Source organism: Leptonotus elevatus, chromosome 7 (assembly GCF_054856555.1).
Source record: "Leptonotus elevatus isolate MCC_2025b chromosome 7, RoL_Lele_1.0, whole genome shotgun sequence".
Taxonomy (NCBI): Eukaryota; Metazoa; Chordata; class Actinopteri; order Syngnathiformes; family Syngnathidae; genus Leptonotus; species Leptonotus elevatus.
This window is the reverse complement of record NC_141245.1, coordinates 21,343,761-21,359,916: the sequence shown is the minus strand read 5'-3', so window position 1 is coordinate 21,359,916 and position 16,156 is coordinate 21,343,761. Positions and strand designations below refer to the sequence as shown.

Sequence of the window (16,156 nt, the reverse complement as noted above, 5' to 3'; positions counted from 1 at the left end):
CAAGTATAAAAATACTCGGCACAGTGGGGATTGTGTGTTACTCTGTACCACAAGTGTGAAAACTAAAGCAAAATGCAAATTTGTAAAGTTATTGTATGTTGTTACAGCACCCTCAATAATAATCTTGGGGGGGTTGGGGGGGGCACATTGTTTATAAATGTTTTTCTACTTTTGTATACTTTTATTATTGTTTAATCGTATTACATAAGGTAAGAAATAACGGAAAGCACTATAGGCATCACGTGACCAAATATAATTAATGTTATGCTGCGCAGGTGTGCTGCTCCGGGCTTGCTCCGGGCTTCCGGAAATGGTGAATTTTTGTTTTGTTTTGTTTGTTGTTGTGCTGCATACACTGGAGTTAAAAACGGTGTATTTTAAAATTGCTTTGTGACTGATAGTAACACAACAGTCGTTTGCAAGTAGAAAAGCTCTTGTAGAAAATACTGAACTGTTATCATTTTTTAAACAAGGATGTTTGCTGCCATCATGTGGTCACCTGAAGAGCTGCAATATGATAGACTGATCCAATCAAAAGATAGTTAAAATACAATAGGGTTTTGAAACATCATCAATGGTCAATATGGTGCAATTTTTTTTTTTTTACTGTACTGTACTTCATTTTTAAACTAATTTTCTTGAATTGGCTACGTGGTCTTCGGGCTTAATTAGAACCACCTGTGAATTATTCATTACTGACGTCATCACATTGGTCTCGCGACACTTTCAGTGTTGTAATCGAACCTAAGTCACATGACACGGTTTGCCTCAACTGGTGAACATGAGAAGTCAGTTGTTGCCATGGAAACAGCAGGACTGCTGCACGAGACAGATGGACGCGAGGAAGACTCAACAAGTTAACGGAAAGCACCCTGGAACTACAAAATGCTTAATTTTCAAATTAAAAGAAAATATGGGTGTAAAAATCTGAAAATTCAGATTACCAGAAGCACCAAATAGGGTTCTAAACCTGCAAGTATACCACACAAAGTGTAGGAATCTTACTTCAGTGTGGATTATACCTGAAAACAATAGGGTGAGGTTTGAAATTTACCAACCTAGGTTTTTAAAGTAGGACTTCAAACGAGCGTTTCATGCTTTCTTTAATTAGTGCTTTTACCAAGGGTTGGAATTTAGACATTAGGGTTTCAAATTTGATGTAGAATTGTAAACAAGGTTAAGGAATAATAGTTACATTCTCAATCCTGCGTTAGATTTTCCAATTAAAAAATTATAATTTCAAATTAGTATTTGTAACCTGGATTAGGAGAAGTTAAAGTTGCTCATTTCCTTGTGAAATTATTTTCAAAGTGGGGTTTATAAAGTCCTTTTGAAAAGACTGAACTGATAATGAAATAAAGGATGTTTTCGTGTATTTCTTACTTTGAAAAGTGCCTCAGCGGAAGTGCAGCTACTTGTGTCGGTTTGACTTGGACTCAGGTCGAGAGGACAGCGTGATAAGGCGGCAGCAGGTAAAGGTGAGAAAGAGAAAGAATGGACGCCAGAAGAGAGTTGGACAAGAGGAAGATGATGTCTTCGTGCGGGAGCTTGTTCGACAGCAACAACCTGCTCATGCAGTACTGCAACAATAACGGTCAGTACACACGCACACACACACTGCGAAACACAATATACAACGTTGTCTGTAATTGACGCATCTGTGGCGTTTTATTTATGAATGTCTCACACTCAAATTGGCATCAAACGACCTACAAAATAACTAGAGCCCCCTAAAATGCCCCATTTGATCTCTGGTTGAATTTGCATCAACAGCAATTTGTCTTTACTTTTTACTTTTTCTCTAAACGTGTGTATCTGCTGCTGCAACCAGTAAGTATTTTTAAAAACATGTTTGGCTTGAAAACGCATCCAGTTTGTGGCGTGCATATTGAAGCAACAGGTGGCGCTGTTGCCCCGAACTGTGCGCGGCCCTTTTAGACGTTCAGCCGAGAGGATGAAAGACATTTTATATTACATTTAAGGGGTTTGCCCACTGAATGTTATGCAAGCTTTGTTTCGAACGTTACATTCAAAGAGTTTTATTGTCTTGAATGTTACATTTGGGTCTTTTTTTTTATTTTTTATTTTTTTAAATTGTGCGTTGTATTAAAGTTTTCTTATTTAAATCATTACAGGCAATGAACACGGTTGCTTTGAATTTTTAAAGTGTATTTTTAATATAAAGCTTTACAGTTTTGAGTGTTACATTTGTGGCTTGAATGTTACATTTGGGCAGGTTTTTTTTTTTGTTGCCTGTTAGCTTTACGAAATTTTGCTGTTGAGCATTACAGTCAATGATTCTTGTCTTTAAGGTGCTATTTAGGCGCTTTGTTGTTTTGACCTTTATTTTTAGAACAGTGCATTCATTACACTTGCTGTTACATTCAAGGCACTTGGTTTTTGTTTCAGCCAGAATCTTGTTTAATGTTGGCGTATCTAATGAAATGGCCGGTGAGTTCAAACATGATTGGTTCGTCAACGTCTGTGATTGATTGTTGTCTTCCTCTCTGAAAGGGTGACTTTTACAAGACAGCGTCACCTGCTGGTTGTTTAGTGTCAGGCAGTCTCAGCGCCTATGTGTCAGTTAATCTTTCTTTGTGGCGGTGGGTTTATGTAACGATTTATTTTTATGTATAACATAGTGAGCATCCGTTGCGTCATCGTCTTCTTTATTTTTTTTTCCCATATGCTATCTTTGTGATCTCTTCATGTCCAAATATTCTCAAGGGGTTCATTTGGGAAGAGATGTTGCTGTAGTATGTCCTCCTTCCTGAAAAGGCAACAGTTGTAAAAGAGCAAGAAGTTTATGCTTTACCTGTGTTTGTTGATTGTTTGGTAATTTATGTGTGTATGAACGTGTGTACAAACGATATTGTAGATTTGTGTGTCCTTGATTATTATGTGTATGCACAAATGTAAATTGTGTGGTTTTTTTTGTCGTTTGTGTGTGTGCCAAATGTGAGTGTAATTATTTTGTTTGCGTGTGCCCTTGTTGTGTGTCAACTTTATTTGCGTGCGTGATTGTGTAAATTATGATTGTGCGTCTGTGAGTGTGCATAAGTGTGGGAGTGAGTAAATGATGAATGTTCGTGTAAATCATGTGTGCGCGCCGTTGTTCATGATGGTGTGAGTGCACGTGTGCCAACGAGGCCAATAAGGTAGGAGGAGAAAGTGGGCGTGGTGTCAAGGAATGGTCCAGAGACGGAGCAGGGGTGGGGCGGGGGAGGTCGATTGAGGAGCATAGAGGCTGGGGGAGGGGTTTTTGCTGAGTGTACGGGACTCCTCCCTGACTGTTGCTCTGCAGACTCTCTGATGGACAGCAGCCAGCAAACCAGCAAGATGGCAGGTAGGCCGGACCAGCGCCACCTTCTCCATCATCATCATCATCATCATCATCATCAATAATGTCTCCCTTCCTCATCTTCATCCTCTTATTCCTCATTGTTGTGCTTCCTGACAGTGATCATGTGACCTTATCTCACCTCGCCACGGTGCAATCTGTAGCGCAGGATGAGTAGCAAGCAGATACTACACGTTATTGCGTGCGGTTCGAGGTGCTATAGATTAGCGGTCCGCAACGTCTTTTGCAGCACAGTTTCATGTACGTTGCATGACTATTATATTGAGGTTTATCGTTTGCACCCGTTATATTGAAGATTGTTGAAAAATTATATTTTCATGTTTGTACAAAATACAGGCAAGTCCCAATTTAGCGTATTGCACCTTCAGCGTAGTACCATGTTTTGCCACAACATGCCCGGCAGCACTGAGCTCTCCTGGATGAAATTGAGCGGAATTAAGACAAAAAAAAACACCAAAAAAAAGACTAAGATGAAGAGGCAGAGAAAGTCCCCAGTATCACTATTAGTTTCGCCTCTCCAAAGACATTTGTTTCTTACTAATTTTTGCGAGCTTGTGTGCTTTAAAAAACTACTATCAAGTCAAAGAGTTTAAACAGCCGACTAACTTGCTTATGCTGCAAAAATAACACATTATAGTTGATAAAACCTTAGCATGAATATTTTCCAGTGTCATTTAGATGCGGTATTAAGTAGATGTTAGCATATTAGCATGTTCGGAGTCGTGGTTTAAGACATTTGGCTCATACCAGGAACCTGTTAAGTTATACAAGTGGTTACATGCATTTAAAGCAACAGTAGGAGCGATTGTGTTGAGGAAGTGGGACGTTTTGAATAAACTTGTCCGTTGAAGATCTGTCATACGTTCACCATCTTGATGTGGTTTATGCAAAAGAGGCTCCCACTACTTCCTGTCTACTTTATCGGTGATATGTGATTGGACTAAACGGTCAGAGACGGTTTTGGAAAAAGTTGCGTGTTAAACGTTGTGCTATAAACGTTTGTCATATGAGGTTGCTTGTTTGAGTTTAATCAATGAAATGTATTATTTATTTTTTTGTCTTGTTAATCTGCTTTGCCAACAATCATGCGTGTTTAGATTAAGATGGGTAGAGTTAATGTTGTTTTGTAATACTGTTGTTTGATCATTTACGTGACTCTTGTTTCTTTCAAGAACAGAAGAGTTGCTTTTTTTTCTCTTACATCTGAATTATTAAACACGATCAGGTTTCCTGTAGGCTCTTGTTGTTCCTCCAACCTTTGAGAAAACTTAAAACCTCCTGCCTCACACTCGCATTTTTTCATGAGTAAGCGCACAGAAAAGTCACTCAGCTCAATGAATAAAAGGATGCAGTTTCATATAGCAACATGAAATTTTGTAGACGCATCTATCATGAGTAGACTCACAAGAAAGTCTCATGATTGAAAAGACACAAGAAATGTGGAGTCTGCCATTTTGTTTTGAAGTCAGCCATTTTGGCTTTGAAACACTTTGAAGCAGAATTTTCAAAAGAATTAAAGCCCCGAAGCTAATTTGATCGAACGTTCCCGAAAAGACGAAGTCTACCATTTTGGTTTGGAGCGGCCATTTTAGGCTGATTTTGCCCAATTTACCAACTTGGTGACTTACTATTAACTCATTCACTGCCATTGACGGCTATAAAAAAATAATTTGAACTATTTCTATTAGTTAAATTTTTTTTTCCACTTTTGTTAAGAGTGTGAAAACCTAGATTTTTTTAAATTGTACATTTAGAACACATATCAAATTTGTGATTAATCGTGAGTTAACTAGTGAAGTCATGCGATTAATTACAATTTTAAAAAATTTATCGCCTGACGCCCCTAATTTTTAATGATCTTTTTTCTTTTTTTAAATCGCGTCAATTGTGATTAATCACATGACTTCAATAATTAACTCACGATTAATCACAAATGTTATATCTGTTCTAAATGTACAGTAAAAAAAAATTTTTTTTAGGTTTTCATACTCTTAACAAAAGTGAAAAAGTGTCAAATTAATAGAAATAGTTCAAATGAATTTTTGACGTCTATAGCCGTCAATGGCATTGAATGAGTTAATTTCCACCTAAATTTGGTTTTCTTGCTTGCAGATGACACCATGTCGGCAGCCAGCAATATAGATATGGAGGACCGCGTGTCTCAACTTGAGCAGCGGCTTCAGCTTCAGGAGGACGACATCCAGCTCCTGAAGGCGGCTCTAGCCGACGCTCTGCGCCGCCTGGGCTGCTGCGAGGAGCAGAGTCTGGCCACGCAAAAGCCAGGGGGCGCCCACGCCACCGGGAGGCGCTCTGTGCCCGGCACGGCTCCGCCCGCTAAAGGTGAGTACAATACAGAGTGGCTACGGCTAATTAGCTTCTTCGCACATGACCATTTTTGCACTTGGCATTGAAATGACTTAGGAGCAGGGTTATTATAGTTTGGGAATTTTCATTTTAGTAAAAAAAAATTGTTCGTTTTGAGTGTTGTTTTAATTAGTTTTCAGGGTGGTTCAGTTAGTTTTAGTTATTTAAAAAAAGCTTAGTTTTATTTTTACTTTGTTTTCGGTTTTTTTTAATGTGTATTACTTGTGCACAATATTTAATAAACACCATGGCAAAATGAAAAAAAGTAACATATTTTTTAACTCTTACCTAGCGTTTCATTTTGGCTGAGTTAAATGAAAAAGCAGGTGAGTCAAGCCATTGGAGCCAAAAGTCAAGCAGGCAAATTTGCCGCCAAGGAGCGACATCATCTGAAGGTGCTTTTCTATTGGCTTCTGCTAGATGACACCACTTCTGTGTGACACACTTTCAAACGTTTTTATTCCGGTTAATATTGAAATAAATATACTTAAATTCACATTTTAAATCATCTCCAAAGGCTAATGTAAATAATTACTAAAGACTAAAAATGAAGGACATTTTTGCTATAATTGTAGTTAGTTTTAGTTAGCTTGTAAACATAAAATGGAGTTTCAGTTAGTTTTAGTTTTTTTTTTTTTTTAAACAGTTTTGTTTATTTTATTTAGTTAACCAAATAGTATTTTTGAATTTGAGTTTTTTGTTAGTTTTTGTTAACCAAAACAACCTTTCTCAGCAGCCACTAGCATCCTGGATTAGAATTAGCATCACAGGTCCGCTAAAACTATCCTGTGTTGCATGCGTGTTCAGTTCGTCAGCTACTTCAGACGCTTCCTTCCAAGCCGCTAAGCAACGGATACGTGCAACACAAACGTCTTCTCTCATCACCGTCCTCACCCAAGAAGGACGTGCTGAACTCCATCAAGAGGTAGATATGTACATATATTAGCATATTGATAGAGATTTACATATAATGTGACGTGTCTGTCCAGGAAGAGCATGTCGACAGAGCGCCTCACGCTGGTCAGGAGGGAAGCAGCGGCGGCCGAGAGTCGAAGTCGGACAACTTCATCCAGCAGTTCCACAGGCGGAAAAAGGTCACCAATTACTTTTATCGAACGTTACACTTACGTAGCAGCATTTTCAAACAATTGAATGTATATATTTTTTTAACCTTACTTAGAGTAACCATTATTCAATACTGTGTAGCATGACACGACATATTTTAATGGAATTCTCATGAAAAATCTGCACGTGTCAGTGAACGCAGCACGTTTGCTCACTTTCTGCTCACGTTCGATTGACAGCTCAGTGTTACTTGAGCATTATTTGCGTGCTTGTATTCTGCTTATATAGCTACATGAGATGTTCAAAATATTAGGAAGAGCTGCCAATACGATAGTTGAACATTTGTAACAACAAATTAACCCGATGTCGCATGAAGAGTGAACATGATGAGATGGTGCAGTGGTCCATGTTGCCGCTGCTGATGGCATCACATTTCTGTTTGGAAAAGGGGCGGGGGGATGGGGGGGCGGTTGCCGAGGTGAGGAAGTGACTCCTGATTGGTCGAGAGCAACATATGAGTTGGCAGGCTGAAAGGAGGAAGTGAGAAAGTGTTGCTGAGCACCGCACACACACGCACTCGGTCACAGCCTAGTCAGGGTTTGCTCTAACTTGTAACGGACGCAAGAAGAAGCCATGAAGAAAGCAAGCAGGTAAATTTGATGATGTTTTAGAACTTAAAAATTATAATCAATCTATTGCATCATAGTTGTGTTTTGAGTGAAGGACTCTGCATGTGTTGCATTCAAGTTCCTCCCGGTCTTGTGTGTTGATGTTTGTCTAGTGTAATTTTAACTTTTAATGACAGACGAGACGGGGGTGCGTGGTGGAGGGCGGGGACAACACGCACACACACGGAATCCTTTTTTTTTTTGTAGGTTTTTGTGTCGCAAAGTTGCATGTGTGCGTGTGCATTATTTATACTGTTGTGGCTTTATTAATTGGAGTAGGCATTGCTGGAAGGCGACCGTCTGAACGCACTTTAGAAAATTGAGGATGAATTGTGTTGCGTTCAAGTGCTCCTTGCGTGTATTATTTCTTTTTTTTACTTTGTAACAATTGGTGTGGAAAGAATTAGTGTTACCGCAGTGTTCTGTTATTTGAATAGGATGTGATTACGTCACACACGGACAGACACTCAGAAAAAGTATCCAATTGAGTGCAGTGTGTGGTTCTTGCGAGTCCATTAGAAGCAAAGTAACAACGCATTAACATTCCCACATGGCCGACAAAGAAAAACATCAAGTCAGTCACACCCTTCCAATCTGAATTTGATCAAAACAAAACAAAAGTGAATAATTTCATGCATATGCAAGAACTGGTTGAATCCAGTGTGGGAAGAAACGGCGATCAACAAACAACACAGAGCAGAAATTTAAGATCTAATCAATTTAATGTGTTTAGTGCAAGCTCAGCACAAACGCACTCAATGTGTGTCTGTCAGCATGCGTGCGCGTTGATACCTATTCACGGATGCAATTCTTTAACTCATTCACTGCCATTGACGGCTATAGACGTCAAAAATTAATTTGAACTATTTCTATTAGTTTCACTTTTTTCCCCACTTTTGTTAACAAGAGTATGAAAACCTAGAATTTTTTTATTGTATATTTAGAACAGATATAAAATTTGTGATTAATTGTGAGTTAACTATTGAAGTTATGCGATTAATTACAATTTAAAAAATTCATCGTCTGACGCCCTTAATATTTTATAATATTTTTTTAATTGTAATTAATCACATGACTTCACTAGTTTACTCAAGATTAATCACAAATTTTATATCTGTTCTAAATGTACAATAAAAAAATCTAGGTTTTCATACCCTTGTTAACAAAACTGGAAAAAAATATGAAACTAATAGAAATAGTACAAATGAATTTTTGACGTCTACAGCCGTCAATGGCAGTGAATGAGTTAAGGGAGAACTCCCATTTATGGTGGTTTATCCCCATTTTTCAACATTTTGTCTCCATCCGCAACTGTAATTTTCTGTGCCAACCAATTATTAGAACAGCAACAAACAACGTGAGGAGAACTTGAACGCAACACAAACCTGGTAAGAGACGATAAGCGTGTGTGTGTACGTGTGTTTATGTCGAGTGAGGGATTTTGTTATTATGATAATGATGTGCACACATGACTGAATTGCGAAACTCTGACTGGTTGTGAGAAGCGCTCGTCAAGTGAGTGCTAGTGATGGTCCCGCCCATTTAGACCTTAGCTGTGGTTAAGTACTCGGCATGCATTGCTCTCATTAATGTCTCGCCTCATTGGCGAGGACTGGGACACACGCACATACACATTGTTGGAGACAAAACATGTCTTTGTGTGTTTGATGAGACTCTTTTTTTCTTTTCTTTTTTTTTTTGCTCTTTGCCTGGCGTCCTGTCAGTGTTTCCGCAGAAACCACCAGAAAAAAAGTCAAACACTTTCATTCCAATCCTGACACAGAACAGAAAAACAAGACAATCAGTGTCACTGAAGTGAGGCTAATACATGGAAGGCTACGGAACATTTGGTCAATAAGTTTGAGGCTAACATGCTAAACTACATGTTGGGTTAACATGCTAGCAGCTGACATGCTGAAACTGCGCGTTCGTCTTACATGCGTGAGGCTAATCTGTACATTTGGATAACATACGAGAGGCTAACATGCTAAATAAACCTCATGCTATACAGGCTAAACTGGACAATTGGGGCTAACGGGCTAAAAAAGCATGTTTGGCTAACATGCTAGAGGCTAACATGCTTTTTTCCCCCTCATTTCAGTAAATCCAAAGAATGCACATATAATGCAGGTAAGAGACCTTCCCTTGTGTTATGTAGATTACAGTATTGTGGTTAAAGCGAGATTACATTTTTAAAATGTATCTTTATCTCTCTCCCCTCTTCTCTGCCTCCATCAGAGGACGGCTACGTGAGAATGTTCCTGCGTGGCCGTCCTGTCACCATGCATGTGCCCGACCAGCTGAGAGACAGCTACAGCTTGGACAACAAGGGGGCGCTACCGGACCACAAGCTCAAGCTGGAGTGGGTGTATCCTTCAATGACGATGCTAACCTATGCTAGGCTAGGCTAGGCTGTCGAGGTAAACTATCAGTTAAAGGATAACTCAACAGGAAGTGACACTCTTGCTCCACTCCTCACTAAGATTTTAAATCGGAGCTCAAAGGGGGCGTTGCCTGGAGGACCGTTGGGTTGCGAATGGGGGGAGGGTTGGGCGTGGTCTGGCTGTGATTGACAGCAGCAACTCACGAAGAAGCCGTTTAAGGAGGCGTGTACGAGAATGTGGCGGGGGCGACTACGTGATGCGGAACAAGTGACGTAGTATGTATCGTCTCGTGTAATGAGAGGATAAACAGCCTGATTGAGTTTATCCCAGTGTGTTACCTGAAGATGGCGCCAAACACACGTTTTTTTTGCCCCAAATTTAAACTTTCAACAAACATGCACTAAAATGTCAAAGTAATGACCAGGACATGTAGACAGCATTTGTAGACACCAGATTATACAGTTTATCAGGAAAAAAAAAAGTTGATTTAGTGTTGAGTTATCCTTTAAAGTGGAGTGTGTGTATACCCCATAGCAGCTAGAAAATAAAGTTGATACAGAGATGCTATGCTATGCTAAGATAAAATATCCAATCCTATCTTCATAACCAGTAATTTAAGACTGGACTGAGTTTATTCTCTGCAGCAACTAACAATTTCATATGGAGATTCTATACTATGATATATTAGCGTTTATTTCCCGTGACGACACGGCTACAGCTACGGCTACCGCGGACGTGACTGCCGCTCCAATTTGTACCTTCTGCCCACTGGAGAGATTGTCTATTTCAACGCTTCCGTGGTGGTGCTGTACAACACCGAAGAACAGCAGCAGAGACACTACCTGGGACACAATGACGACGTCAAGTGGTGAGATGCTAAATTGCAAAGTTGCCTCACATGCTAACCTGACTAGCTAGAAGCTAAGCTAACACAGAAGACACTAACATGCTAAAAATTAACATTTGACTAACATGCCAGAGGTTAAACCACACATTCAGCTAACATGCTAGAGGTTAATCTATGCAATTTTCATATCAACTACCGTAGCATGCTAATAAAAGCATGTTCGGCTAGAGGCTAAACTGCACTGCACTGCAATGAGCTAACGTGAAAACCTTTATCTTTTCAGCTTGAGTGTTCATCCTGACATGGTTACCATAGCAACAGGACAAGTGGCAGGAAATACTAAAGATGGAAAGGTACTTAACACAACACAATAACATGCTAAAACTGATTTCTCGCTAACATGATATCATGTTATGGGCTATCAGGCCACATGCTAACGTGCACATTTGGATGACATGCTGGAGGCTAACATTCTAAAAATAAATGTTTATGATATGTTAGATGCTGGACTACATTGTTGGTTTACATGTTTGAAAATTCTGCCCATTTGGCTAAAACACTTGAGGCTAACATGCTAAATTGTACATTTGCATAACATATTAGTAGCTAATACACTAAACTGTCCATTTGGCTAACATGCTAAAATTACTGTTCAGTTAACATGGAGGCCAAACTGCACATTTAGCTAATATGCGGGACAAAGAGGTCGCTAGCATAGTAATGTGTGTGTTCAGCTGCTAGCGCCTCATGTCCGAGTGTGGGACTCGGTCAGCCTGAATACACTTCACGTGCTGGGTTCTGGCGTGTTCGACCGAGCAGTCACCTGCGTGTCCTTCTCCAAGTCGGTGAGTAGCGCCACATAGTGTTCAAATTCCCTTTGGTCAAAGATGTAAACCTCAAGTGTGACGTCGTCGACCCTGTAGAACGGCGGCAGCTTCCTCTGTGCTGTAGATGACGCCAACGACCACATCCTATCAGTGTGGAACTGGCAGAAGGAGAAACAACTGGCTGACGTCAAGGTTAGCGTCTGACGTCCAACTTGATGTTGGTTTTCGGAATGCTAAACATGTCCTGACGTCTTCGCAGTGCTCTAACGACTCGGTGCTGGCGACCGTCTTCCACCCGATGGACGCTAACCTGATTGTCACTTGTGGAAAGTCGCACATTAACTTCTGGAGCCTGGAGGGAAGCACGCTGGCCAAGAGACAAGGACTCTTTGAGGTAAACACTACAACAAAATTACTTGGTATTAATATTGTGAACGTTATGCTTTGTTAAAACAGAAGTGAAATGTTGTCAAAAACATGTAACATGGAGAATAGCAGTGGGATTAGTACTGAGCCTTGTGGTACTCCTCATGTCTTAGATCACTTATATTTTTTCTCCTTTTAGCTGTGGTCAGCTGGACTATTAAGTGAATATGAAATATATATACAAATATTTGTTTTCACTGTAGAAACATGAGAAACCAAAGTACGTGTTGTGCGTTGCGTTTGCTGAAAACGGAGACGCCATCACCGGAGACTCCAGTGGAAACATCTACGTTTGGGCCAAAGGTACACCGCATTATTTATATACGAAGCGATACATAGAGCAAGTGTGATCGCGTTGTGATGGAAAAACAGGTGGGAATCGCATCAGCCAGGTGTTGCCGGGGGCCCACGAGGGCGGCATCTTCTCCATCTGCGTCCTGAAGGACGGCACCATGGTGTCTGGAGGAGGGAAGGACCGCAAGGTGGCGCTGTGGGACCGGGACTACCGCAAGCAGGCGGACATGGAGGTCAGGATGAGTGGTAAAATCATGTTTACCATTACCGCAGCAATAAATTTACTTTTTAAAAATGTGCGTCTGTAAGGTAGGGGACGCGTTCGGTCCGGTCCGAGCCATCGCGGAAGGCAAAGGGGGTGAACTCTTCATCGGAACCACCAAGAATGCCATCCTCATAGCAGCCTTCCCTGACACACTGGCACCCATTGTTCAGGTAAACCCATCCTTAACATCATTACAATAGAATATGCTAACATGATAAACTGCACATTTTAGATAAATTTCCAACATGCTAACTAATAGCTTGGCTATCAAATTAGCATAGTGTCTTAGCCAAGCTATTAGTTAGCATGTTGGAAATGTATCTAAAATGTGCAGTTTAGCATGTTAGCATCTAAAATGTCAGCCAAACAGTCAGATAAGCATGTTAAGTGCTGACATTTTAGATGCTAACATACTAAACTGCACAATTATAGATACATTTTCAACATGCTATCTAATAGCTTGGCTAAGACACTATGCTAAATGCTAATTTGATAGCAGTTAACATGCTCAACTGACTGTCGCCTGACACTTTAGAGGCTAACATGCTAAACGAACTGTGCAGCTACCGCGCTAGAGGTTAAACTGCACATTCAGCTAAAATGCTAACAGCTAACATACTGAATTGACTGTGGGCTATACCCCCTAACTGCCCAAGATTTGAATACTTGGGTATATATTTACATTAATGGTGTTTGTGTTTAAATGTGTCGTTGCACGCAGGGTCACACGGACGAGCTTTGGGGTCTGGCAGTGCATTCGCGTCTGGATCAGTTCGTCACCTGCTGTCAGGACAAACAAGTTCATCTGTGGGACACAAACTCCCACCAGCCCATCTGGACCAAGAGCATAGAGGTCATTAAAAAGTTTAGACTATTAAAAGGCTGTTAAAAATGTCTCCTCAATATCACAAAATAGTTGTTTGTTGCTCGCAGGATCCTGGACGATGTGCAAGTTTTCATCCAAATGGAGACGTTCTAGCGGTCGGCACCATGACTGGAAGGTATGCAATGTTAATATTCTTTAATTGCAATTATGTTTTTGTTATCGTGTGTCTGTATTTGTGAGATTGTGTGTTATTGTTTGTTTGCTGTTAGTTTGTATGTTAATTTGATGTTTGTGTGTCTGTGTGCGATTTCAGATGGCTCGTGTTGGACACAGACACTCGTGACCTCGTGTCCATGCACACAGACGGCAATGAGATCATCTCCAATGTCAAATATTCTCCAGGTAAAACACCAACAAACCGTCACGTTGCTAGCATTTGATGCTAACCACAATGCGTGTGTGGGTGTGCCGACGTGTCAGACGGCAACTTCCTGGCGGTGTCTTCCCATGACAACTTCATTTACATCTACGCCGTGACAGAGAATGGACGCAAGTACAATCGCGTGGGAAAATGTACCGTGAGTACCAAAAAATAAAAAATAAAAATTGCCTATCAAGAAGTAGCAAACATATCATGTGAGCAGGTCCATCCAAAAGAGCACCAATTGGAAGCGAGTATGGGCAGGGAAGTCTTCCATTTTGGTTCAAAGCAGCCATTTTGTGTGAATAGGGCGAAAGGAGATGCTAGGGTCATTTATTTCTGTTCGTAGCTTGAATTATGCTTATTATGATGATTTGTATCTGAATGTGTTCTTCAGGGTCACTCCAGCTTTGTGACACATGTGGACTGGTCCACTGATGGTCGCTACCTGGTCACCAACTCGGGAGACTATGAGATCCTCTTCTGTGAGTGGACTCTTCCATTTCCTGCTTGTGTGTATATTTGTGTACATGAATAAACCGTAAAGATGTTGCGTGTTCCAGGGGAGGCACCCAGTGGCAAACACGTGACCAACATGGACACCGTGCGAAACCTCACGTGGGCCGCGTCCACCTGCACGCTGAGCTTCAACACCTTTGGTAAATTAAGGCCATTGTGTATTCGCAATTAGCAATATATGGTTAACCCCAGTCCATTGCGGGCTTCAGGTTTGCGGTCCTGCTATTTTGCAGATTTTTTTTTCTTTGTAGATAGTACTTTTTATTTTTATTTTAGTCGGTTAATTATATCTGAGTGTAATTTCACTGTCGATCACTAGGTAGCTGCTTTTTACGTTGACATTTAAAATAATATTGTGTTTACAGGCATTTGGCCGGACGGCGCGGACGGCACAGACATCAACGGCGTGTGCCGGTCACACGACGACTCCCTGCTGGCGTCTGCTGACGACTTTGGCAAAGTGCACTTGCTGTCGTACCCGTGCTCCCAGCCCAGGGTCAGCTGCCTCCCTCTCTGTCGCTTTCCGCGCTAACTTGCTACACTAACCTCTGTGTTGATTCTCAGTCATCTACGTCTTGGTAATTTATAAAAAGACAAACTGAGGCAATCACAGACTTTTCTTGGTTGTTGATTGATGTTTAAATTATTCCTAAAGGCTTGAAAATGTGGTCTTAGTATGCACTTCAACACTACAGTAGTTTCAAACATCAAACAAGGACAGTCCAATTGCCTGCATTCAACTTATGCCAAGTCCTAAACTAACCTTTGAACCCTTTTTATTTTTTAACAAAATGGCATCTTCCAGGCATCTGGCCACGAGTACGGCGGACACAGCAGTCACGTGACCAGCGTGGCCTTTCTGCACGACGACAGCCGCCTCATCTCCACCGGAGGAAAGGACGCCAGCATCCTGCAGTGGCTGGTTGCTTAGGACACGCCTGCTTGTTGGCCTCCTGTCCACCAGGGGGCAGCAGCATCTTCTTTCCTTACGTGCCTGCACGTTAGCATACGCTGGATAAAATGAATGTTTACTTCGGTGCTTTAAATCGTGTTTAGTGTTTAAATGAGCTTCAGGACGTGAAATGTAACAAAAATAGCATTAATGCGCTAACTGTGCCTGGATGAGTCATCATAAGTTATATGATCCTAATGTGGACTTTGTTTTGTTGTCACTCACTGATGAGATGAAGATGTGCGGTGGCTCGCTTATGGGCTCCTTTTAGAACATTGTAGATGCTAATGCTAAAGAATAGATCGCTGACACACATAATTGTGAATGTAATCAACAAAAACGGCGTCATGTCCCTTTAAAAGCGACCCGGCTGCCTTGTCACTCGTCTCCACTGAGATTTGCTTCTTCTCTTCTTCCTTTCCTATTCACCTCTTCCTTCTCTTCCACCTTTCTCCTCCTCCTCCACCACCACAAACTCCTCTTCATTTCCTCCTTCAGGTCCAATGATGATTGTCTCGATGTTATGACTTGCTTTCATGCTATTCATATAAGTGCAAAATGTGCACGAGGTGGCGCTACAGTGCAACAAGTGCATGAGCGAATTGCTTGTAAAGTGGTCAATAAATTCAATATTACGCACTATATACAAATGATAATATACATATGTGTAATGCAGTGTATCCAAGTGGTCGTGCTATTTTAATAATGAAGCATATAATATAAATTCATAGAATGGCGTGTGGGCGTGTCACATGTAGTGATTGACAGATTAACTGTTTGGCCATCTTATTTAATACAGTTTTTACCCAATTATGACATTTGTTCTCTCCTTTTGTCCTCTCATCAACAAACATTAAAATAAAATAAATGTTGATATAGGTTATATGTATTGATATTTTCCTCTCCTAAAACCTGTGTTGCGCTTCTTTAGCTTTTG

General features: G+C 40.7%; 1 protein-coding gene across 1 annotated transcript; it reads left to right on the top strand.

The window, feature by feature from the left end:
* Window positions 1–1,405: 1,405 nt before the first annotated feature.
* On the top strand, window positions 1,406–16,032 carry eml2 (EMAP like 2). Its single transcript, XM_086080805.1, has 22 exons — window positions 1,406–1,594; window positions 5,474–5,701; window positions 6,533–6,650; window positions 6,715–6,819; window positions 9,560–9,588; window positions 9,697–9,826; window positions 10,561–10,710; window positions 10,973–11,042; window positions 11,424–11,534; window positions 11,613–11,708; window positions 11,776–11,910; window positions 12,146–12,245; window positions 12,315–12,469; window positions 12,546–12,671; window positions 13,223–13,354; window positions 13,435–13,502; window positions 13,641–13,729; window positions 13,808–13,905; window positions 14,146–14,233; window positions 14,312–14,407; window positions 14,633–14,763; window positions 15,073–16,032. The coding sequence occupies exons 1-22, from the start codon at window positions 1,495–1,497 to the stop codon at window positions 15,196–15,198; spliced, it is 2,481 nt and encodes an 826-aa protein (XP_085936931.1). The 5' UTR covers window positions 1,406–1,494; the 3' UTR covers window positions 15,199–16,032.
* Window positions 16,033–16,156: the final 124 nt, after the last annotated feature.